Raw genomic sequence first — 25,017 nt, 5'->3', positions numbered from 1 at the left:
GGAGTGAATTGATGGGCCTTTTAAACATTCCTCGCCACAGTCGCCAATTTCCCCTCATGCCAGCATGTAAATGTGAAAATCTGCGGATGTAGTTTGCTTGTTTAACTTGTGCTTGTGCCATCAGAACTTAACCAGGAATAAACCTTTTACAGAGTCGGCTTGATCCTTTTCATAACCTGACTGTTCTCTTCCTCTTTATTCAAAACCAGAACTAGTCACTTGTACCCCGTTCTTGCACTCTTTTTTTTTTTTTTTTCTTTTAAGCTTCTCTCTCAACATCCTGGGATATTTGTTTCACTTGGTGTTTGCGTGTCCCCGGCATCTTAATCTCCGCAGTATCCCAGTAAATTCCTCCCTCCTGACATGCTAGCCAGCATTCCCATCCAAACATCTTCACTTTTTTTCAAATCCCTCCATGACCTCCCCCCCCCCCCCCCCCCCCACCTCCAATCTCTGTAATCTCCTCCAGCCCTGTATACCTGAGATCTCTGCACTCCTCCAAGTTTCACCTCTTGCGCATCCTCGATTGTCATCGCTTCGCTATTGGCGGCCGTGCCTTCAGTTACCTCGGCATCGAGCTCTGGCATTCCCTCCCTCAACTTCTCGACTCCTTTTTAAGATACTTCCTTAAAACCTCTTTGACCACGTTTTACATCGAAACATAGGAAACAGGAGCAGTAGTAGGCCGTTCAGCCCTTCGAGCCTGCACCGCCATTCAATATGATCATGGCTGATCTTCTGTCTCAACACCATATTCCCATTTTTCTCCCCATACCCCTTGATGCCTTTTGTATCTAGAAATCTATCAATCTCCTTAAATATATTCGGGCCATCTGTCTCCTTATGTGGCTCGGTGGCAAATTTTGTTGCTGGCTCCTCTGAAGTGCCTTCGGACGTTTTGACTCTGTTAAAGGCGCTATATAAATGCAAGTTGTTCTGGTGGACAATGCCCATCTTGCTTCAGTGATGATCTATCCACCGTCATCCCCCTCCCAGTATCGACCCACACAGCTTGCTGGTTTGTGGAGTGGGGGGGGTGGCGGATGGTTGTGAAGTTTCTTTGCTCCTCCACCCCCCTTCCCACTTGTGTGTTCGTTTCTTCCATAGAAATCTGGGAGTGAGGGACAGCAAATGGTTTATAAAGTGGGGTCAGGGGGAAAGAGATTGTACGTGACCGGCTAATATTGTGCGCACGTACGTCTTTTTGGAAGTCCTTGAGTAACGTTGAAGGTAAAATAGCTTTCAAAATTTCCACCTTTTTGTTTTGCCACCTTTTCAAAAGAAGTTTGAATGCATGTGACTCAAGAATATAAGAAATAGGAGCAGGAGTCGGCCACTTGGCTCCTCGAGCCTGCTCTGCCATTCAATAAGATCATGGCTGATCTGATCTTGGCCTCAGCTCCACTTCCCTGCCCACTCCCCATAACCCTTCACTCCCTTATCGCTCAAAAATCTGTCTATCTCCGCCTTAAATATATTCAATGACCCAGCCTCCACAGCTCTCTGGGGCAGAGAATTCCACAGATTAAGGACCCTCTGAGAGAAGAAATTCCTCCTCCATCTCTGCTTTAGACTCCTCACTCTCGCCTTGCCTCGCCTCGCCTCGCCTCGCCTCGCCTCGCCTTGCCTCGCCTTGCCTCGCCTTGCCTCGCCTTGCCTCGCCTTGCCTCGCCTTGCCTCGCCTTGCCTCGCCTTGCCTCGCCTTGCCTCGCCTCGCCTCGCCTCGCCTCGCCTCGCCTCGCCTCACCTCACCTCACTCACTTTTTTTCTTTCTCTTTTTCTCTCTCGCTCTCGCGCTCTCTCTCTTGTAAAGTCCTGTTCCCTCAGTACAGATTCACACGAGGCATGTAGTGAAGTCAAGGTCACTCTGGAATGCTGCACCTGCCTGAGACCTGTCCTTATATACCTGTCTCTTGCAAGTGCACCCCTGGTGGTAAGGTATGCTGGTGGTTACAGGTCATATCTTATTACAGTCATTTATAGCATGTTAGGATACAATTATATGTAATAATATAAGATACATGACATCACCCTCCCCCAAGGTCTTATTGTCTTTCAGTCTCTCAGGTGGTCTACGCTCTCGCTGGAGCGTCTTAGTTGTGGTTCAGTTGTTTGCCTTGGTGCCTGTTTTTCTTTCGGTGTGATTGCTGGTATCTCACCTGGGCTGTCTGTTGGGATTGCCCTTTCCTCAGGTTGTTCCCTCTGTCTGTCCACCAGATGTGGTGAGAGTTCCACATTGTAGTCTGCCTCTGGTTCCGCAGTGTTGTTGGTAAATCTGCTTTTGACTTGGTCTACATGCCTCCGGCAGGTTTTGCCATAATTCATTTGTACTACCAGTAGCCTGTTTCCTTCCTTGCCTGTTACTGTCCCTGCAAGCCATTTGGGACCCCTGCCATAGTTTAGTACCAACACTTTGTCCCCTATCTCATTCCACCTCCCCCTCGAATTTCTGTCATGGTACTCAGTCAGCTTATGGCGCTTTGCCTCAACGATTTCGTGCATGTCTGGGAGGATTAATGAGAGCCTTGTTTTTGAAGTCCTTTTCATCATCAGTTGCGCGGGGGGAATCCCAGTCAGTGTGTGCAGACGAGATCTGTATGCCAGCAGCAGTCGCGACAGCTGACCCTGCAGCGTGGGACCTTGGATTTTAAGCATGCCTTGTTTAATGATTTGCACTGCTCTCTCCACCGGCTGGAGGCCGGCTTGAACGGTGCCATCTTGACGTGATTTATGCCGTGGTCAATTATAAAATCTTGGAATTCTGTGCTGGTGAAGCACGGACCATTGTCACTGACCAATATGTCAGGGATTCCATACGTTGCAAACATGGTTGCGAGGCTCTCCACTGTGGTGGAGGTTGTGCTCGAGTTTAAAATGGTGCATTCGATCCACTTTGAAAATGCATCTACAACTACGAGGAACATTTTGCCCCTGAATGGGCCCGCATAGTCTACGTGTACCCGCGACCACGGTTTGGTAGGCCAGGGCCAGGGGCTCAGTGGAGCCTCCCTCGGGGCATTGCTGAGTTGGGCACAAATGGTGCACCGTCGGATGCAGAGCTCCAAGTCCGGGTCAATACCAGGCCACCAGACGTGGGATCTGGCTATGGCCTTCATGAGAACGATCCCCGGGTGCTCGCGGTGGAGCTCCAGGACAAATGCCTCTCTGCCTCACAGAGGAATGACTACTTGGCTGCCCCACATCAGGCAGTCTGCTTGTAGTGATAGCTCATGCATGCGCCTGTGAAAAGGTTTGAATTCCTCGGGGCAGGCATCGCGAGCCTCTGCCCAGTCACCGGTTAGGACACATCTTTTTACTAAGGATAACGTGGGGTCGCTGGCCGTCTCGGCTCTGATTTGGCGAGCCGTCATGGGCGAACCTGTGGACTCAAAGGCATTGATTGCCATGACTATCTCACAGTCCTGTTCGTCAGACCCTTCTGTGGTCACCAGGGGTAGCCTGCTGAGCGCGTCGGCACAGTTGTCTGTGCCTGGTCTGTGCTTTATGGTATAGTCGTAGGACGCCAGCATGAGTGCCCACCGTTGAATTCGCGCCAAGGCGTTGCCGTTTATTGCCTTGCTCTCGGATAGGAGGGACGTGAGGGGCTTGTGGTTGGTTTCTAACGCAAACTTGGCCCCGAAAAGGTATTGGTGCATCTTTTTGACACCGTACACGCACGCGAGCACCTCCTTCTCTACCATTCCGTACCTGCGCTCTGCCCGCGAAAGTGACCTGGAGGCATAGCTATGGGTTGTAATTTGCCCGCACTATTGACATGTTGCAAAACTCACCCGACCCCATACGCTGACTCATCGCATGTGAGAACTAGCTTCTTACCTGGATCAAAGAAAGTCAAAACACTGTTGGAACACAGAAGGTTGTGTGCCTTTTTGAAGGCGCGTTCCTGGGCGTCCCCCCAAAACCAATCACACCCCTTCCTGAGTAGCACGTGGAGAGGCTCCAGCAGTGTGCTTAAGTTCTGCATAAAATTCCCAAAGTAATTGAGTAGCCCGAGAAAGGCGCGCAGTTCTGAGACATTCCGGGGCCTGGGTGCCAGGCGAATTGCTTCTGTTTTGGACTCTGTTGGGTGGATTCCATCAGTGGCAATCCTTCTGCCCAAAAATTCAACCTTGGGTGCGAGAAACAGGCACTTGGATTTCTCAACTCGTAGGCCTACCCAATCCAACCGCTTTAGTACTTCCTCCAAATTACGGAGATGGGAGTAGGTGTCCCTGCTTCTGCCCGTGATAAGTATGTCATCTTGAAATACAACCGCCCCCGGGATGGACTTGAGCAGACTCTCCATGTGCGCTGGAATATGGCAGCTGCCGACCTGATGCTGAATGGGCATCGATTGTACATGAAAAGGCCTCGGTGTGTGTTGATGGTGGTGAGTAGCTTGGATTCCTCGGTCAATTCTTGCGTCATATACGCAGATGTGAGGTCTAGTTTTGAGAAAAGTTTACCTCCAGCCAATGTGGCAAATAAGTCCTCCGCTCTGGGCAGCCGGTACTGGCCCTGTAGGGAGACTCCGTTTATGGTAGATTTGTAGTCCCCACAGATTCATACGGATCCATAGGCTTCATGACGGGGACGATGGGTCTTGCCCAATTTCCAAATTCCACAGGTGATATAATGCCTTCCTGCAGTAGCTGGTCTAGTTCGTGTTGAATCTTTTCCCTCATCACATAGGGTACAGCTCTGGCCTTGTGATGGAATGGTCTAGCATCCTGTGTGATGTGGATTTTGACTTTGGCCCCTTTGAAAGTGCCCACACCTGTCTGAAAGAGATGTTCAAATTGCTTTATAACTGTTGAGCAGGAGGTCGTTCCTCTAACGACATGGCATGGACATCATCCCATTTCCAGTTTAGTTTTGCCAGCCAGCTTCTCCCCAGCAGTGCTGGGAGGTCTCCGGGGACAATCTACAGGGGAAGTTGGTTCACTGTCCCTTTGTGTGTGACAGAGAGCATGGCGTTGCCGAGGACTGGTACGATTTCTTTGGTATAGGTCCTTAGTTTGGTGTCGACCCTTGTGAGTTTTGGTCTGTCTCTTTTATGCGGCCACAGTTGTTCAAATTGTTGAGCGTCCATGAGAGATTGACTCGCTCCCATATCCAGCTCCATGTTGACAGGTATCCCGTTGAGTAGGACCCTCATCATTACAGGAGGCGTCCTGTTGTAGGAGCAGCGGCCATTGATCGTCTTGACCCGCTGTACATCGGTGTCCCGGGTACTGTCCCCACCATCTTCTGGTCCGCTATCCGATTCGTATACCAGCCGAGATGCTGTTTTTTTTTTTTTGCACATGCGGGCCAAATGCCTTGTATATTCACAATTTCTGCAAACAGCCTGCTGAAATTGACATCCCCTTGACAAGTGCCCACCCCCACACCTCCAGCACAGACCGCTTCCATTGTTTCCAATGAGCTGCGTCTGGCTGATCTCTCTTGAGCTTCTCTAAGTTTGTAGTTGATTGCTCGCATTGTGGGTTGATGAGGTGTGAATGCCCGTTCCTGTGGCCCTTGATGGCTTCTGCCTGCTGTCGAGAGCCTGCTCTCCTGCTTTTGTCTGTGTGTGGGGGTAGCAGCTCGTTTCATGCTGTGAACTCCTTGTTCCGATATTTCGTTAGTTGTCGTACCTGCATTGTAAATCAACCTCGTTTCTTCTTCCCTTGTCAAGAATGTCTGTGCAACCAGTGCTGCTGCCTCTAAGGTCAGGTTCTTGGTCTCTATGAGCTTTCGGAATATGCCTGCGTGGCCTATTCCTTCAATGAAAATGTCTCTCAGCATTTCTCTCCTCAGTTCATCGGAGAACTCACATAAATTAGCCAACCTCCGAAGTTCCGCCACGAAGTCGGGTATGCTCTGGCCCACATTGCATCTGTACTTGTAGAACCTGTGTCTGGCCATGTGTAGACTGCTCGCTGGCTTCAGGTGGTCTCTTACCAGTGTGCTCAATTCTTCAAACGACTTGCTTGCTGGTTTCTCGGGTGCCAGCAGATCCTTCATTAAAGCGTATGTTTTTGAGCCACAGCTGGTCAAGAGATGGTCTCTTCTCTTGTCTGCTTTGTCGTCTCCTAACCAGTCTTTGGTTACAAAGCTTTGCTGGAGCCTTTCTATAAAGTCCTTCCAATTGTCTCCAGCATTGTACTTTTCATCTGATCCGTTTTTCGCCATTCTGTGGATTCTGTAATCCCGTAACTCGTCGCCACTGTAAAGTCCTGTCCCCTCAGTACAGATTCACATGAGGCATGTAGTGAAGTCAAGGTCACTCTGGACCTGCACCTTTTATTTCACAGCTCTGGAATGCTGCACCTGCCTGAGACCTACCCTTATATACCTGTCTCTTGCAAGTGCACCCCTGGTGGTAAGGTATGCTGGTGGTTACAGGTCATATCTTATTACAGTCATGTATAGCATGTTAGGATACAGTTATATATAATAATGTAAGATACATGACATCTTTCGCTTGCTCGCAGTACCTGAAGTTGAGCCCTCTCTCTCTCTCTCTCGCAGTACCTGAAGTTGTTCTCTCTCTCTCTCTCTCTCTCTCTCTCTCTCTCTCTCTCTCTCTCTCTCTCTCTCTCTCTCTCTCTCTCTCTCTCTCTCTCTCTCTCTCTCTCTCTCTCTCGCGCGCGCTCGCTATCTATCTGAAGTCCCTCTCTGTCTCTCTCGCGCGCGCTCGCTATCTATCTGAAGTCCCTCTCTGTCTCCCTCTCGCTCTCTCGCTGTACCTGAAGTTGATCTGTGTCTCCTTTCTCTCTCTCTCTCTCTCTCTCTCTCTCTCTCTCGCAGTCCCTGAAGTTGATCTCTGTCTCCTTTCTCTCTCTCTCTCTCTCGCTGTACCTGAAGTTGATCTCTGTCTCCTTTCTCTCTCTCTCTCTCTCTCTCTCTCTCTCTCTCTCTCTCTCTCTCTCTCTCTCTCTCTCTCTCTCGCAGTCCCTGAAGTTGATCTCTGTCTCCTTTCTCTCACTCACTCTCTCTCTCGCAGTACCTGAAGTTGAAGAACTTTGAGGAGGAGGTTCGAGCCCACCGAGACCTGGACAGGTTTCTGGCTAAGGCGGGAATCCTGCTGGACGTGTCGGCCCTGTCACTTGACGATGTCCTGCGGGAGATGATCAAGCATGTGGCGGAGGAGCCGGACAAGGCGGAGCCCGAGTGCAACCTTGGCGAAGTCATGACCGGTTTATTCACTGATTCGGGCACGTTGCAGGAGAGCAATGGTAATGGCGCTGTCTCATTGGCCCGTGAATTCGTTCTGAAAAGAAAAAGAAAGACTTGCGTTTATATAGCGCCTTTATGTAGTAAAACTCCCCAAGGTGCTTTCCTCAGGCCCTCTTCCTCTCTGGAAAAAAAACTCCCCCTTCCACTTCAAACAAACTGACCATCTGTATTTATCATTTACTGCCCACCTCCTAATTCCGTTTCTAAAGTCTGTGTGTGGTTGCCTGGCAGTGCTCTGTCCATCTCTCCGGGAACTTGTGTTTGCCTCTCGTCCATCTTCTCAACTCCAAAACACTTCTATCCAATGAGAAGGTTAGCATAGTGGTTGTTACTGGACGAGTAATCCAGAGGCCTGGACTAGTGATCCGGAGACATGAGTTCACAATCCTACCACGGCAGCTGAGGGAATTTAAATTCAGTCAGTTAAGTAAATCTGGAATAAAAAGCTAGTAATTGTAATGGTGACCATGAAACTACCGGATTGTCGTACTGGTTCACTAATGTCCTTTTTAGGGAAGGAAACCTGCCGTCCTTACCTGGTCTGGGCCTATATTTGACCCACAGCATTTTTTGACTCTTGACTGCCCTCTAGAATGGCCGAGTGAGCCACTCCGTTGTATAAGATGGCTCACCACCACTTTCTCGAGGGCAATTAGGGATGGACAATAAATACTGGCCTTGCTGTGACGCCCACATCCCGTGAATTAATTTAAAAAGAAAACCACCTCCTCTGTGGCCACGGCGCATTGCTCCTCCTTGCTCCCTTAAACCTTACGCCAGTGATGGACCCGTTTAGCTTTCTCCAATGTGCCTCCTGCATTTATCCAGCACTATGGGATTATTGTAACATGGTTCCATTCCTACCTATCCCAATGTAGCCAAGGTATCTCTAGCAAAGGCTTGGCTTCCCTTCCCTTCCCTCCCCTCCCCTTGTTGCCTTGAGCCCTCCGAAGGATACATCATTGGCCCTCTCATCTCCCTCACTTGCTACCTCAGCGACATCGCCTGCAGGGATAGGGTTGGCTTCTATATGCCCGCTGATGATGCCCAACTCTCCTTCTCCATCTCCTCTCTCGACTCTACAAAAATCCTCCGACTTTCTGGCATCAAGTCTTGGGATGAGTCATGACTTCGTCCAACTGGATATAATTTTAAACTTCATCCCATCGCCACTGACTCCACCCGCCTCCTAGCCACTCACTCGAGCGTCACCAGACCCATGTAATGAGACAGGAATAATAAACAATCTCCTCGTAAAAGATCCTCTCGGAATGAGTGATCACAGTATGGTTGAATTTGTAATACAGATTGAGGGTGAGGAAATAGTGTCTCCAATGAGCATACTATGCTTAAACAAAGGGGACTACAGTGGGATGAGGGCAGAGTTGGCTAAAGTAGACGGGAAACACAGACTAAACGGTGGCACAATTGAGGAACAGTGGAGGACTTTTAAGGAGCTCTTTCATAGTGCTCAACAAAAATATAATCCAGTGAAAAAGAAGGGTGGTAAGAGAAGGGATAACCAGCCGTGGATAATCAAGGAAATAAAGGAGAGTATCAAATTAAAAACCAAGGTGGCCAAGGTTAGTGGGAAACTAGAAGATTGGGAAAATTTTAAACGACAGCAAAGAATGCCAAAAAAAGCGATAAAGAAAGGAAAGATAGATTACGAAAGTAAACTTGCGCAAAACATAAAAACAGTAAAAGCTTTTGCCAATATATAAAACGGAAAAGAGTGAATAAAGTAAATGTTGGTCCCTTAGAAGATGAGAAGGGGGATTTAATAATGGGAAATGTGGAAATGGCTGAGACCTTAAACAATTATTTTGCTTCGGTCTTCAAATGGAAGATTCAAAAACCATGCCAGAAATTGCTGGTCACAGGAATGTGGGAAGGGAGGACCTTGAGATAATCATTATCACTAAGGGGGTAGTGCTGGACAGGCTAATGGGACTCAAGGTAGACAAGTCCACTGGTCCTGATGAAATGCATCCCAGGGTATTAAAAGAGATGGCGGAAGTTATAGCAGATGCATTCGTTATAATCTACCAAAATTCTCTGGACTCTGGGGAGGTACCATCGGATTGGAAAACAGCTAATGTAATGCCTCTGTTTATAAAAAAAAAAAGGGAGCAGACAAAAGGCAGGTAACTATAGGCCGGTTAGTTCAACATCTGTAGTGGGGAAAATGCTTGAAGCTATCATTAAGGAAGAAATAGCGGGATATCTAGATAGGAATAGTGCAATCAAGCAGATGCAACATGGATTCATGAAGGGGAAATCATGTTTAACTAATTTACTGGAATTCTTTGAGGATATAACGAGCATGGTGGATAGAGGTGTACCGATGGATGTGGTGTATTTAGATTTCCAAAAGGCATTCGATAAAGTGCCACACAAAAGGTTACTGCAGAAGATAAAGGTATGTGGAGTGAGAGAAAATGTATTTGCATGGATCGAGAATTGGCTGGCTAACAGAAAGCAGAGAGTCGGGATAATTGGGTCCTTTTCGGGTTGGAAATCGGTGGTTAGTGGTGTGCTACAGGGATCGGTGCTGGGACCACAACTGTTTACAAGATATATAGATGACCTGGAAGAGGGGACAGAGTGTAGTGCAACAAAATTTGCAGATGACACAAAGATTAGTGGGAAAGAGGGTTGTGTAGAGGACACAGAGGCTGCAAAGAGATTTAGATAAGTTAAGGTTTGGCAGATGGAATACAATGTTGGAAAATGTGAGGTCATCCACCTTGGGGGGGAAAAAAAAACAGTGAAAGGGAATATTATTTGAATGGGGAGAAATTACAACATGCTGAGGTGCAGAGGGACCTGGGGGTCCTTGTGCATGAATTCCAAAATGTTAGTTTGCAGGTGCAGCAGGTAATCAGGAAGGCGAATGGAATGTTGGCCTTTATTGCGAGAGGGATGGAGTACAAAAGCAGGGAGGTCCTGCTGCAACTGTATAGGGTATTGGTGAGGCCGCACCTGGAGTACTGCGTGCAGTTTTGGTCACCTTACTTAAGGAAGGCTATACTAGCTTTGGAGGGGGTACAGAGACGATTCACTAGGCTGATTCCGGAGATGAGAGGGTTACCTTATGATGATAGATTGAGTAGACTGGGTCTTTACTCGTTGGAGTTCAGAAGGATGAGGGGTGATCTTATAAAAACATTTAAAATAATGAAAGGGATAGACAAGATAGAGGCAGAGAGGTTGTTTCCACTGGTCGGAGAGCCTCAAAATATGTGGGAGCCAATTTAAAACCAAGTGGAGAAGTGATTTCTTCTCCCAGAGGTTTGTGAATCTGTGGAATTTTCTGCCCAAGGAAGCAGTTGAGGCTAGCTCATTGAATGTATTCAAGTCACAGATAGATAGATAGATTTTTAACCAATAAGGGAATTAAGGGTTATGGGGAGCGGGTGGGTAAGTGGAGCTGAGTCCACGGCCAGATCAGCCATGATCTTGTTGAATGGCGGAGCAGGCTCGAGGGGCTAGATGGCCTACTCCTGTTCCTAATTCATATGTTCTTGTGTGGAACCATGGCAACCTATTGGACCCAGAGCTCAGCTTTAAACACCTCGTACCATACATTAGCAAGACTGTGTATTGTCACTCCACAACATTCCCTGCACCAGCCCCTCTTCTACATAAATCTGTCACCTCCATGCTCGTTTGCTTCAGTGTTCTCCTCACAGGCCTCCCATCCTCTACATAGTCTTCCCACTGCTCCCAAAATCTCGGTGCCTGCATCCTATCGCACGGCGTGTCCCTGTTGTCCACCACTCCCATCCTTGCTGACCGATAATGGCTCAAAGTCCCCTAGTGCATCAAACTATTAAAACCCATCCTTCCACAATCTCATTCCACCCTATCTCTAACACTTGGCCTTGCCTTCCCTTCATAAGAACATAAGCAGTAGGAGCTGGAGTAGGCCATCTGGCCCCTTGAGCCTGCTCTGCTATTCAATAAGATCATGGCTGATCTGATCTTGCCCTCAACTTCACTTTCCTGCCTGTTCCCCCATAACCCTTGACTCCCCTGTAGTTCAAAAATCTGTCATATCTCCGTCTTCAATATATTCAATGACTCTGCCTCCACAGCTCTCTGGGGTAGAGAATTCCAAAGATTCACGACCCTCAGAGAAGAAATTCCTCTTCATCTCCGTTTTAAATGAACGACCCTTTATTCTGAAACCATGCCCCCTAGTTATTGATTCCCCCACGAGGGTAGACATGCTCTCAGCATCTACCCTGTCGAGCCCCCTTCGAATTTCAGAGCATAACCTCATCCCATATTTCCCTCCCTTTCCCCACCCCCCCCATTTTATGTTTATTTTTCTCCTTGTCTCCAATGGCAGCTGGTCATTACTTTGCCATTCACACCCTATCTTGACTAACCCTTTTTCTAACTTCTGTCATTCCCATTTCAATTTGGACAATCATCCTTTTGTGTCTCTAATCTCTCCTGCCTTCCCTTTTGTTCTGTCCTCCCCTCCCTCTTTCAGTGCTTAAGAATCTATTGTTTCTGAACACTCTCCAGTTCTGACGAAGGGTCGTTGACCTGCAATGTTAACTCTGCTTCCTCCCCACAGATGCTGCCTGACCTGCTGAGATTTCCAGCACTTTCTGTTTATATTTCGGATTCTAGCATCCGCAGTATTTGCCTTTTGTGTTTCCCTCAGAATCTTGCGTGTTTCAATAAGATCACCTCTCATTCTTCTAAAGCTAGGCCCAACCTGCTCAACCTTTCTTCATATGACAACTCCTTCATCTCCTCTCGCCCGTAGCACAGCCCAAACACTCAAATCTATGAGAATAGTCTATATTGTGCTGTGAAATGGTTTAATCACAACGTTGTATGTTTCTGTTCCAGTGCACCTCCTCTCAAACACCATTCAAGGAGTCTCTGCAACAGCGACCGGTGTTCAGTACCAGCAGTCTTGGCTCTGTCTGATGTAAGTGGCTCTTGTAAAACCTCTAATCAGGTGTCCTAACTTATGATTCTGGGTGGTTAGAAACATAGAAAATAGGTGCAGGAGTAGGCCATTCGGCCCTTCTAGCCTGCACCGCCATTCAATGAGTTCATGGCTGAACATTCAACTTCAGTACCCCATTCCTGCTTTCTCGCCATACCCCTTGATCCCCCTAGTAGTAAGGACCTCATCTAACTCCTTTTTGAATATATTTAGTGAATTGGCCTCAACAACATTCTGTGGTAGAGAATTCCACAGGTTCACCACTCTCTGGGTGAAGAAGTTCTTCCGCATCTCGGTCCTAAATGGCAAGCAGACATTTGTATCCAGCACTCTGGAAGGGTTTTGACCGAGGACAGACGGTTCAGTGTCTAATCCATCATGCCACGTTGAACCTGAATTGGTGCTTCCCCCCCCCCCCCCCCCCCCCCCCCCCCACACCCTCCCGCAAAAGAGTCTGGCAGTGTGGCCCTCTAACGGAGTTGCGAACTTTGAATACTTCATCTGGAGCGAGTTAAATGCTCGTGTCCTGCTGATCTATTGAATCAGAACAGGATCCGAGAACTGCAGCCGCTTAGAACGTTCCGGAATCTTAAAGTCATAATAAAGCTGCTCCCACTGAGGCTGTTTATGTTGACTCCACGGGTCTCCTATAATGGTTTCACTTTATTGTTAAAGGAATACTCCTGGGATATTCTGGCAGAGCTCGCATGCGCTACTCAAAACACAGAGACTCTTAATTCATTCCAACACACGTTGTACATTTTGCTGTGCACTGTCTGATGCCCACAGCTTCGCTGCATTGCAATTTTGTTTTGTGTTGGTCTTTCCCACTTCCAATAATCTGCAAAAAAACAAAACGTGGCATTGCCTACCACTTTGACTTACCTTTTTGTCTTTTTTTTTAAATTTTAGCCCTTTCTCTTTAATTTTAGCCTTGTTTCTCTCAACAGTCGTTGACGGCAGCCTTTGCTTTTCAAAATGTTTGTTCCCCCCCCCCCCCCCCCCAAAAAAAGCTACTGGGCCAATAATTGCGGTTGGAGGCGTCCTGTGGGCAGATTCCTCTGACCACGACTTTTTAACGAAAGCACCTGGTTGTCCCGGAGGAACGAAGACTCGCGCTCTGAGGCCTAGCTGCACAGGCCAACGTAGTGGCCCACGTATCCCAGGAGCCTTTGTGCAGCCTGGGATCACGTGGGCAAAACCAACCAATGAAAATGGCGTATCCCCATTCACAGTAATGGTGAGTTCTGTTTGTATGGAGAGCACCCTTTCTCTGAATGAGAATACCCCCCAAAACACACACACACACACACACACACTTAAAATAAATAAGGAAAACATTTCACACATTTAAAATGAATTGAAATTTAATTAAATATTTTAGACGAATTTAATTTTTTTAATGTTTTAGTAGGGGTAAAAATAAACTTATCTTAATGGACAGAGTTTTTAATAAAGTTATTGATGATTGACCAGATAATCTATTTTTGTGATGTTGATTGAGAGATAAATATTGGGCAGGACACCGGGGATAACTCCCTTGCTCCACTTCGAAGTAGGACAGTGGGATCTTTTACGTCCACCTGAGAAAGCAGACGGGGCCTCGGTTTTAATGTCTCAATCGAAAGACGGCATCTCCGGCAGTCCAGCACTCCCTCAGCACTGAAGTGCCAGCCTAGATATTTTTCATGCTCAAGCTATGGAGTGGGACTTGAACCCACAACCTTCTGACTTCCCCTCAATTTTCCTCATAACTGGATTTGTGGAATCCTCTTGGTCCATCGCAGGAACTGTCATTTCGATTGCTACCGTCGATCACTGGGGTGTGTTTGAAGCATGTGGCAGGGCTGAGTTCAAGTGGCATGGATTAAAATGCTCAAGCTTTTGCTCTTGTATTTTGTCATCTGGACCCCTCAATGGTTCTAGGCTGCAAAATGTGCCCTCCTAGAACATAACATAAGAAATAGGAGCAGGAGTAGGCCATTTGGCCCCTCGAGCCTGCTCCGCCATTCAATAAGATCATGGCTGATCTGATCTTGGCCTCAACTCCATTTCTCTGCCCACTCCCCATAACCCTTGACTCCCTTATCGTTCAAAAATCTGTCTATCTCCATCTTAAATATATTCAATGGCCCAGCCTCCACAGCTCTCTGGGGTAGAGGATTCCAAAGATTCACGACCCTCCGAAAGAAGAAATTCCTCCTCATCTCCGTTTTAAATGTGCGGCTCCTTATTCTGAAACTATGCCCCCGAGTTCTAGATTCTCCCATGAGCGGAAACCATCCTCTCTGTATCCAGCCATCCCAGATGTCGAAGTGTTAATGCGAGAGCTCTTCAGTATAGCTTGTGTTCAGACTGAAGTGTGTCGCAGTGGAAATTGATGGTTGCGTTTGATAATCTGATCGGGCTGATCAAGGTGGACCTTTTTTATCTTCAATATCTTGAGACTCCTGAAGCCTTATTACTTGGACATACTCATCCACACTACGCTTATTGGCTCCATTGTGGTGCATTACCTGAAGCACAGTTTCTTTTATCTGCCCAAGGCCATGCTAAGTAGGTGGCTATTCAAATTTCTCTTGCTGTTGGATCACATATGGATACACTTACTAGGTAAATATTTTTTACATTTACAGATTTTTCGGGAACAATGTAGGCATTGAACACACAAGACATCTGTTTGGCATATTCTCTCCTCTAACAAAAACTTGCTCGAAATCTGCTTTGGTAGGGAAACTGGGTTCCTAACCCCCCAAAACCTGACTTGGTGCCTCAAGTTTTTTTTTGAACTTGGAAAAATAAAATTCAAAGCTTTGCAATTTCAAGGAGCAGGGCTGTGCGTCAACTGGGAGTAAATAGCAGCTTTGCCCCATCCCCTCTCCAAATTTCTTCTGCGCTCCCTGAAGGTGCAGTCTCGTGCTTGGATTTCGCTAGTGTAATCTCCAGTCTCTACCACAAGTCACCCTGGACAGCAAGTCTTCTTCGGCAGTCCTTCGGAGTCGAGGATGACATGCTTCCACACTAATGAGTTCTCGGGTGACTGAAGAGTCCAATGCGGGGACCCAAAGTCTCTGTCACAGGTGGGGAAGACGGTGGTTGAAGGGACGGGTGGGTGGGGGGAGCCTGGGTTGTTGTGTGCTCCTTCCGCTGTCTGTGCTTGGCTTCCGCTTGCTCCTGGCGAAGAGACTCTGTGTTCGGCGCCGCCTTGGATGCTTCTCCTCCACTTTGTGTGACCTTGGGCCAGGGATTTCCAGGTGTCAGTGGGGATGTTGCACTTCAAGGAGGCTTTGCGGGTGTCCTTGAAGTGTTTCCTCTGCCCACCTGGGGTTCACTTGCTGTGTCTGAGCTCTTGAGTAGAGCGCTTGTTTCGGGAGTCTAGTATCGAGCGTGTGGACAATGTGGCCCGTCTATCGGAGCTGATCGAGCGTGGTCGATGCTTCGATGCTGGAGATGTTGGCCTGAGCGAGAACACCGGCGATGGATTTGCAGGATCTTGCGGAGGCAGAAAATACTGGCACCCAGGAGGATCAGAGCTGAGCGTGACCCTGGTGTGCATCCGATCATGCATTTGCGTGTTCCTACCAGCACTATTTGGTAAATAATGATCAGGGGTGCGAACCCAGGCTGTGATTCGTGCGTGTGTCAATGCAGGAAAATGTAGCCGTTTAATCGTTTAGTTTAAATGGGGTTTAGGCTCCTCGGGGTTTCATTCCCCTTGGTTTTTTTTTCCCTTTTCCTATTTCTTTTGGATTGAGCCAGGTAAGGAATTTTGCTTTTCTTCAGATTGGGCAGGCACTTGGTTATTGGCTTGTATGTGATGGGTCACATGTGCAGGGTCCTCTGGTCATGTATTACCACGACTGTTGTTTGCTTTCAGGCCAAGTACTGTCCTATTAATACTTCTTGCATTGTGTTTCTCCCCCCCCCCCCCCCTTCCAGGTGCACTGTAGCAACACTCCAGCGACGCCATGTGTGCATAAGCCGATTGGAGAGACCTCAGAACTGGGGGGAGAATTGCTGCGAGGTGCGCTACGTTATACTGATCCTGGTGCCGCCCAAAATGGTAATAACTTAAACGTGCTATGTTGCGGATGTTGTTAAAAATCCAATTGGTTCAGTAATGTCCTTTTATGGAAGGAAATAAAAACATAAGAAATAGGAGCAGGAATAGGCCATACGGCCCCTTGAGCCTGCTCCGCCATTCAATAAGATCATGGCTGATCCGATTATAGACTCTGGTCCACTTCCCTGCCCAGACCCCTTATTCCCTTATATGTTAAGAGACTGTCTATCTCCGTCTTAAATCCATTCAATGTCCCAGCTTCCGCAGCTCTCTAAGGCAGCGAATTCCACAGATTTACAACACTCAGAGAAGAAATTCCTCCTCATCTCAGTTTTAAATGGGCAGCCCTTATTATGCCCCCTAGTTCTAGTCTCCCCTATCTGCTGCCCTTGCCCGGTCTGGCCTACATGTGACTCCAGACCCATAGCATTGTGGCTGACTCTTAATTGCCCCTCTGAAATAGCCACTCTGTCATATCCGAAAAACTGCTATGGTGAACTGCAGCCGTTCAAGCTTCCCGAGGGCAGTTAGGGATGGGCAATAAATGCTGGCCTTGTCCAGGAATGACTGTGAATGAATAAATATTACAAAAATGCACTTTGATTTGTAGCAGTCGGAATGGAGAGCGGGAATATTGCTCAGGAAAGAGTTCTTCCGCCCGTGCTTGGTTTGATAAACCCCATCCACCCCACAGGTTTTCTTGCACATAATCGAGATGCAGCACTTCAGTGCAGTACTGTGGGAATGCCGAATTGCCGGAGGTGTCTGTTGTCTTCTGACTGAAACATTAATGATTTATGTTGAAGAGCTACCATTAATATTCAAAGAAGTGTAGGGCATTCTCCTGGTGTCTTGGCTATTAAACATTCCTGCACCAACACCACTTTAAAAAAAAAAAATGACATGTTAGTCAGTCATTCATATTTTCTGTTTGTGGGATAAACTTGCTTTGTGCAGAATAGCTGCCGCATTTACCTATAAAATAACCGTTACTGCGCTTCAAAAGTAACTTATTAGTTGCGAAGCATTTTGGGATAAAGAAAGACTTCCTGACCTTCATTGGCTTCCAGTCAAGAAATACCTCCATTTCAAAATTCTCATCCTTGTTTACAAATCCCTCCATGGCCGCATTGCTCCCTATCTCTGTCCTCCCCCAGCCTGATAATCCCCCTAGACCTCTGCGCTCTGCCTATTCTGGTCTTTTGAACATCCCCGATTTTAATCGCTCCTTCAGCTGCTTAGGCCCCAAGCTTTGGAATTCCCTCCCTAAATTTCTCTGCCTCTCTACCTCTCTTTCCTCCTTTTACGATGCTCCTTAAAATCTATCTCTATCTCTTCGACCATTTTAGTCATTTACCCTAACATCATCTCGTATGGCTCGGTGTCAAATGTTGTTTTTTTTTGCTAACGCTCCTGTGAAGTGCCTTGGGCCACTTTATGTTAAAGGCGATATACACGCACGCACACACACATCTATCTCTCTATATATACCTCTCTATATGGGCTAGATTTTCCACTTTTGTGCTTATCGCCCAAAAATGTGTTATTTCCGGTGTGGGCGATTAAAAAAGGGTTTTCAGATTGCCGGCTTCTCGCCCATTCTCCGAGCACCTAGTCTCCATTTTGAAAATGGGCGTTACCGCGAGCAATATGAAATGGGCGGTAGCGTTAAATCTTGGTGACCTTCTGCCGTAAAGTGTCGCCGTCCTTAGCAACGGCATGGCAGCGCTCTCTTCCCGCGATTCAGGTGGTCAAGGGTCATCATGACATGCGCAGAAGAGGAGACCGAGAGAGAGAGAGCTCAGAGGCACTGAAAGTGTGTGTGATGTGGTGTGTGCTTGTCTGACTGTTGTGGGAGGCATGAGGGAGATTCACCAGCAGCAAAAAGCCTATTAAACACCAAAAACATAGTTGGCACCGAGTTTTTGTCCAACAAATAAAATATAACATGAAAGGGATGGAGGAGGCCTGGAGCTGGTAGCCAGGAACACTGGAGGCAGAGGGCTCCCAGTGGTCCCAGAGAGCAGCACTGCACCCCAAGGTGCCGCACCCCCATTGCCAACGACACGAGAGCCAGGAGTAACATCTTGCTTCTGGCTCGGAGCACGATCCCACCTCAGGACCGTCCTCTCCCTTATCCGTCCAAGCAGCGTTTCGGCCGTCATCTTTCCTCCCCCCCCCCCCAGCACAAATGAAGCATTGCCTCGACCAGGAGGAGGAGAAGGAGGGGGGGTGTTGGTTTTTATAGAAATACTGATGATTTCAGACTAATGTTCGGTTTACGTGTTTTTTTATTTAACAAAACCTTGTTGCGCATTGGCTCAGATCGCTGCACTGTTACACGCTGGTGATTCCTTAACATCAAAGGGTATAATGACACTTAACTTCAATCAACAAACTTTAACTGTCACCAAAGTGATGCCCACCATTGATGTATCACCTGCACACCCAGCAATGTGTCAGCCTTGTAAATAACACCAATATTCTTTCAGGCAAAGTGCTCATTGATGAGCTCCTGACATAAGGCACTTGCAGCTATCATGCCACCAGGGGCCCTTTCCTGTGATCTACAGGGGGGCAGGGGCAGGGGCATGGCTTCAGTATCAGCCCGATTGTCTGGGCCGATGTCAGCGTCCGCCTCCTCGCCCTCCTCTTTCTCTCTCTGGTGAGGTGAACTGTCAGACTCATCAGGCAATTCTTGTCCCCTCCTGATAGCCAAGTTGTGTAGCATGGAGCACACCACCACGAATTGAGCTACCTGCTCAAGAGTATTGGAGCTCGCCTCCTGAGTCGTCCAGGCATCTAAAGCGCTGCTTAAGCACTCCAATGGTTTTCTCCACGATATTGCAAGTGGCTCTCTGGCTCTCTGCTTCAGTGTGGGTGTCATACAGGGGGGGTCATCAGCCACATGGTCAGGCCATATCCTTTGTCACCAAGCATCCAGCATTAACCTTGTGGCTGATTGTATCTGACTTGTTTAACAATGCTCTCCCGCAGGATGTGAGCATCATGGATACTGCCTGGAAATTGAGCATTCACTGCCAGTATAATTTTCTGGTGGTCGACAATGAGTTGGACATTCAGAAAGTGGAATTCCTTGCGGTTCCTGAAAACCTCTGCATTCTGAAAAGGTGCCCGCATCGCGATGTGCGTACAGTCTATTGCTCCCTGCACCTTGGAGAAGTTTGCAATTCTGGAGAAACCTAGAGCCCTCTCACTCTGTGTGCCTCCCTGGTCATAGGGGAGCTGATCAAGTCCCTCCTGCATGCATACAGGGCTTCAGTGACCTGTCTAATGCAGTAATGTGTGGCATGCTGAGACATACTGCAAATGTGGCCAGCTGAGGCCTGAAAAGAACCCGAGGCATAGAACGACAGTGCTGCAGTGACTTTGACCTTGACAGAAGGTGCAGTACTGATGGTGCTGGCAGGCTGCAGATCTTCTCTTATCAGCTGGCATACCTCAGTGATAACCTCTTTGTGGAAGCGCAATCTCCGAAGGCAGGTGGTGTCGGGCAAGTCGAGGTAAGGCTGCTTCTCACTGTACTTGCGGGGGCTGTAATGTCTGGTGGTCCTCATCAGTCTGGCATGTCTTACATTGGGCACATAATGCTGTGGAGCGTACCTTCGGTGATCTCGAGTCTGCTGCATGTAATTGGTCACCGAGAGAGAGTGAGAAAGGACAGGCCCCATTGCAGTAGCTCTCTTGTTTTCCACCGATTGATCACAAACAAGGAATGTCCCTACGAAGACACCTATTCAATTCCAATCGGTCAGAGTATGGTCAAGATGTTTGTACAGATGTTCACATCAACTCCAACGACCTTCAGAGTACATCCAAACTTCCCTAAGGTTGAAGCACAGCAGCCTTTTAAAGGATGCGACGTGATGTAGAACATGGCGTCCATAACGCTGTGGTTAGTTCCACTTTTTCTGGGCAGTTTTTTGGGCGAGCGATATTGTGGGCGATCTCACGGCCGCTAGTTTTGGTAAATATGCTCTTTACGACAAAAAAGAAAAGTGGGCGGGCGGTATTGTTGAATCTCTGTTAAATCAGTGCGGAAATTCTCTCTCTCTCTCTCTCTCTCTCTCTCTCTCTCTCTCTCTCTCTCTCTCTCTCTCTCTCTCTCTCTCTCTCTCTCTCTCTCTCTCTCTCTCTCTCTCTCTCTCTCTCTCTCTCCCTTTCTCTCTCTCTCTCTCTCTCTCTCTCTCTCTCTCTCTCTCTCTCTCTCTCTCTCCCTTTTTTCTCTCTTTCTCTCTCTCTCTCTCTCTCTCCCATTTTCTCTCTCCCTCTCTCCCTTTTTCTCTCTCTCTCTCTCTCTCTCCCTCCCTTTTTCTCTCTCTCTCTCTCTCTCTCTCTCTCTCTCTCTCTCTCTCTCTCTCTCTCTCCCTTTTTCTCTCTCTCTCTCTCTCTCTCTCCCTTTTTCTCTCTCCTCTCTCCCTTTTTTCTCTCTCTCTCTCTCTCTCTCTCTCTCTCTCTCTCTCTCTCTCTCTCTCTCTCTCTCTCTCTCTCTCTCTCCCTCTCTCCCTCTCTCCCTTTTTCTCTCTCCCTCTCCCTTTTTCTCTCTCCCTCTCTCCCTTTTTCTCTCTCTCTCTCTCTCTCTCTCTCTCCCTTTTTTCTCTCTCTCTCTCTCTCTCTCTCTCTCTCCTTTTTTCTCTCTCTCTCTCTCTCTCTCTCTCTCTCTCTCTCTCTCTCTCTCTCTCTCTCTCTCTCTCTCTCTCTCTCTCTCTCCCTTTTTCTCTCTCTCTCTCTCCCTTTTTCTCTCTCGCGCGCTCTCTCTCTTTACAGCCAATGAAGTGGTTAAGTGTAGTCACTGTTGTAATTTAGGAAACACGCCAGACAATTTGGGCATAGCAATGTGATAACCAGATAAACTGTTTTTGTTATGTTGATTGAGGGATAATTATTGGCCAGGACACCGAGGATAACTTCACTGCTCTTCTTCGAAATAGTGCCGTGGGAACTTTTACACCCACCTGAGAGCAGACAGGGCCTCGGTTTAACATCTCGGCCGATAGACGGCGATTGCTGAAGTGCTATATATAAATGCAAGTTTTCTCTAGCTCTCGTCAGAAGGTTGTGTCGGCTCCACACCAAGAGCTTGAGGGAGACTTTAGGCAGTTAATGACCAATTAGTACACTGTGTACGTGACCTGTGAAGAATTGGCTTGGGGTACTGGCAGGGATTATGTCACGTGATCTAGCTTCCAGCCTGGAATATGGTGCTGGGCACATGTATCTTTAGTGATCCTTGTTCTCTTAAACCATGTTCAAAGTGTTCTAATGCTGCTGGCTCCCAGCGTGTGGGCCTCGCACAGCTTCTGACAGCATCAGAGATGATCCTGTCAAACTCACTAAGCCTTGCCCTGGGAAGATCACTTCATTTCATTGGGTTTTTTTTTTTAACGAGAGCATTCCAGCAACTGGCCTTGCATTCTGGCTACCCTGACTTTGTTGGTGTTGCTCCTGGCTGGGAGAGATGTGAACAAGAAGAGGGTGAGCTTAGAGCACAATTCAAGCTTCTGCAGCCAATGGCAACGGTTTTGCCTCCCAATTAACGGTCCTTGCCTTGGTGTCTGAAAAAGCTTCCATTTTTACTTAAACCCTTCCACCGCCACCTCCCCTTCCAAAACCAACCGGGAACTTGTCGCTTAAAGCACCGCGCATTCAGAAAAATCAACTACCGGCAACTACCGGAAACCGCAGTGAAAGGTATAGGTATTAACTATTTAACAAGATTTGGAGAGGCAGAAGAATTTTAACAAAATAGCTCAAACATTCAAATAAAGTCATGGCCGTGTGTTACAGCAAGCATCAATTTACATAGTATTAAATAGTATTTATAGCACAGAAACGGGCCATTTGGCCCAACAGGTCTGTGCTTCACACCGACCTCCTCTCATCCTTTTTTCATCTAACCCCATTGATCATGAAGAAGAAAGCTGCGGACTGCAGGAAGGTATCCATGGGCTGGTCAGGTGGGCAGAACAGTGGCAAATGGAGTTCAATCTGGAGAAGTGTGAGGTAATGCATTTGGGGAGGGCTAACAAGGCAAGGGAATACACATTAAATGGTAGGACACCGAGAAGTGTAGAGGGACAAAAGGGACTTTGGAGTGCAGGTCCGCAGATCCCGGAAGGTAGCAGGCCAGGTAGATAAGATGGTTAAGAAGGCATACGGGATACTTGCCTTTATTAGCCGAGGCATAGAATATAAGAGCAGGGAGGTTATGCTTCAACTGTATGAAACACTAGTTAGGCCACAGCTAGAGTACTGCGTGCAGTTCTGGTTGTCACATTTCCGGAAAGATGTGATTGTACAGAGGAGATTTCTGAGGATGTTGCCTGGACTGGAGAATTTTAGGTGTGGAGAAAGATTGGATAGGCTGGGGTGGTTTTCTTCGGAACAGAGGAGACTGAGGGGAGACCTAATTGAGGTGTATAAAATTATGAGGGGCCTGGATAAAGTGGATAGGATTGAGCTACTTCCCTTAACAAAGGGGTCAATAACTAGGGGGCATAGATTTAAAGTAATTGGTCGGAGGTTTAGAGGGGATTTGAGGAGAATCTTTTTTCACAGAGGGTGGTGGGGGTCTGGAATTCACTGCATGAAAGGGTGGTAGAGACAGAAACTCATTTAAAAAGTAATTGGATGTGCACTGAGTACCGTAACCTACAGGGCTAATGGACCAAAAGCTGGAAAGTGGGGTTAGGCTGGAAAGCTCATTGTTGGCCAGCGGACTTGATGGGCCAAAATGGCCTCCTTCCGCGCTGTAAATGTCAATGATTTTATGTTCAACATATTCTTCGAACACCCCTATTCTCTGCTCATGACTATATGCAATCAACATTGCACCTCAAAGCTTGTTTTTGGATTAAATCATGCCAGTGAGATGCTCCCTCTCATTTGGGGCAGGTCAATCAGTGGTAAAGTAAGTGGTCACATCGAATCTTATAGCGCCAAAGTTGGTCGTCATACCCATCATGCCTGTGCCGGCTCTTTCAAAGTGCTATCCAATGAATCTCCCTCTCCTGCTCTTTCCCCATAGCCCCGCAAATCTTTTCCTTTTCCTTTTCCTTTGCTACAACCTTAGTTAAAATGTAGTGTGATCAGTATTAAATGTGTACACATCTTCACACAATCGGCAGCCCAAGTGACTCCAAAAGCTACAACTTGAACACTGACCGGCATAATTTAATTAAGTGATGCCAGAATTTTCCTCGAGCCCTGTCTGAGTGGAAAATTAATTTGGAAATATTTACTATTATTCCTATTTTAATATAATCTTCCCAAAGTCTCCATTGACTGTGAAACCGAGGTATAGTGACGTTTGGACATTCAATAATAGTTGTATTACGGTTCTCTTGCGTTTAACTCTCCCCTACACTGCCATGTTGATTCAACTTGGCACCTCATCACCGTGCCAAAGGTCAGATTGGGAGCTCTGTATGTTGGGAAGGACATCTTAAAAAATAAATAAATAAATAAATAAATGAACACTGCTATGTTTATCTTTTATAAATTCTGGTTGGTTGTTTGCAGACAATGTTGTTGCAAGTGATCGCCACATCATTTTTGTCCCAAACGGGGGTTTGCTGGTTATGTTACTGGACTAGTGATCCAGAAGCTTCGACTAATAATCCAGAGACTTGAGTTCAAATCCCACCAAGGCAGCTGTGGAATTTAAATTGTTAATTAAATAAAAATCTGGAATTTAAAATTTTTTTTAATGATGACGATGTAACTAACCGGATTGTTGGAAAAACCCAACTGGTTCACTAATTTCCTTTTTAGGGAAGGAAATCTGCTGTCCTTACCCAGTCTGGCCTATAAGTGACTCAGATCTACAGCAATGTGGTTGACTCTTAACTGCCCTCTGAAATGGCCGAGCAAGCCACGCGGTTGTATCAAAACAGCTGCACAAAGTCAGCACTGTGCGAGTACCTTCACCACACGGACTGCGGTGGTTCAAGAAGGTGGTTCACCTTCTCGAGCAATTTGGGATGGGCAATAAATGCCGGCCTTGCCAGCGGCGCCCACATCCCGTGATTGCATTTTTTTAAAAAAAGCTCCTACTTCCCCCTCTAGTGTATGGATGAATACATTACATAGAAACATAGAAAATAGGTGCAGGAGTAGGCTATTCGGCTCTTCGAGCCTGCACCGACATTCAATAAGATCATGGTTCATCATTCACATCAGTACCCCTTTCCTGCTTTCTCTACATAACCCTTGATCCCTTTAGCTGTAAGGGCCATATCTAACTCCCTCTTGAATATATCTAACGAGCTGGTATCAGCAACTCTCTGCGGTAGAGAATTTCACAGGTTCACAACTCTGAGTGAAGAAGTTTCTCCTCATCTCGGTCCTAAATGGCTTACTCCTTATCCTTAGACTGTGACCCCTGGTTCTGGACTTTCCCAACATCGGGAATATTCTTCCTGCATCCAACCTGTCCAGTCTCGTCAGAATGTTATATGTTTAAGAGATCCTCTCTCATTCTTCTAAACTCCAGTGAATACAGGCCCAGTTGTTCCAGTCTCTCCTCATATGTCAGTCCTGCCATCCTGGGAATCAGTCTGGTGAACCTTTGCTGCACGTCCTCAATAGCAAGAACGTCCTTCCTCAGAGTAGGAGACCCAAACTGAACACAATATTCCAGGTGAGACCTCACCAAGGCCCTGTACAACTGCAGTAAGACCTCCCTGCTCCTATACTCAAATCCCCTAGCTGTGAAGGCCAACCCCTTCACCGC

The 25,017-nt window shown here is 47.3% G+C and overlaps 1 protein-coding gene across 1 annotated transcript in view; it reads left to right on the top strand.

Moving 5' to 3' along the window:
• Positions 1-25,017, top strand: part of slc4a11 (solute carrier family 4 member 11) — a 215,314-nt gene that overhangs the window by 92,200 nt on the left and 98,097 nt on the right. Inside the window, exons 5-7 of the mRNA XM_070861178.1 lie at positions 6,992-7,223; positions 12,097-12,178; positions 16,139-16,262. Coding sequence (XP_070717279.1) covers positions 6,992-7,223; positions 12,097-12,178; positions 16,139-16,262 — 438 coding nt within the window. The remainder of the gene's footprint in view (positions 1-6,991; positions 7,224-12,096; positions 12,179-16,138; positions 16,263-25,017) is intronic.

The sequence above is a fragment of the Pristiophorus japonicus genome, chromosome 2 (genome assembly GCF_044704955.1).
Source record: "Pristiophorus japonicus isolate sPriJap1 chromosome 2, sPriJap1.hap1, whole genome shotgun sequence".
Lineage (NCBI taxonomy): Eukaryota > Metazoa > Chordata > Chondrichthyes > Pristiophoridae > Pristiophorus > Pristiophorus japonicus.
Note: the sequence above shows the minus strand (reverse complement) of the source record. Positions and strands in the feature narration are given on the sequence as shown.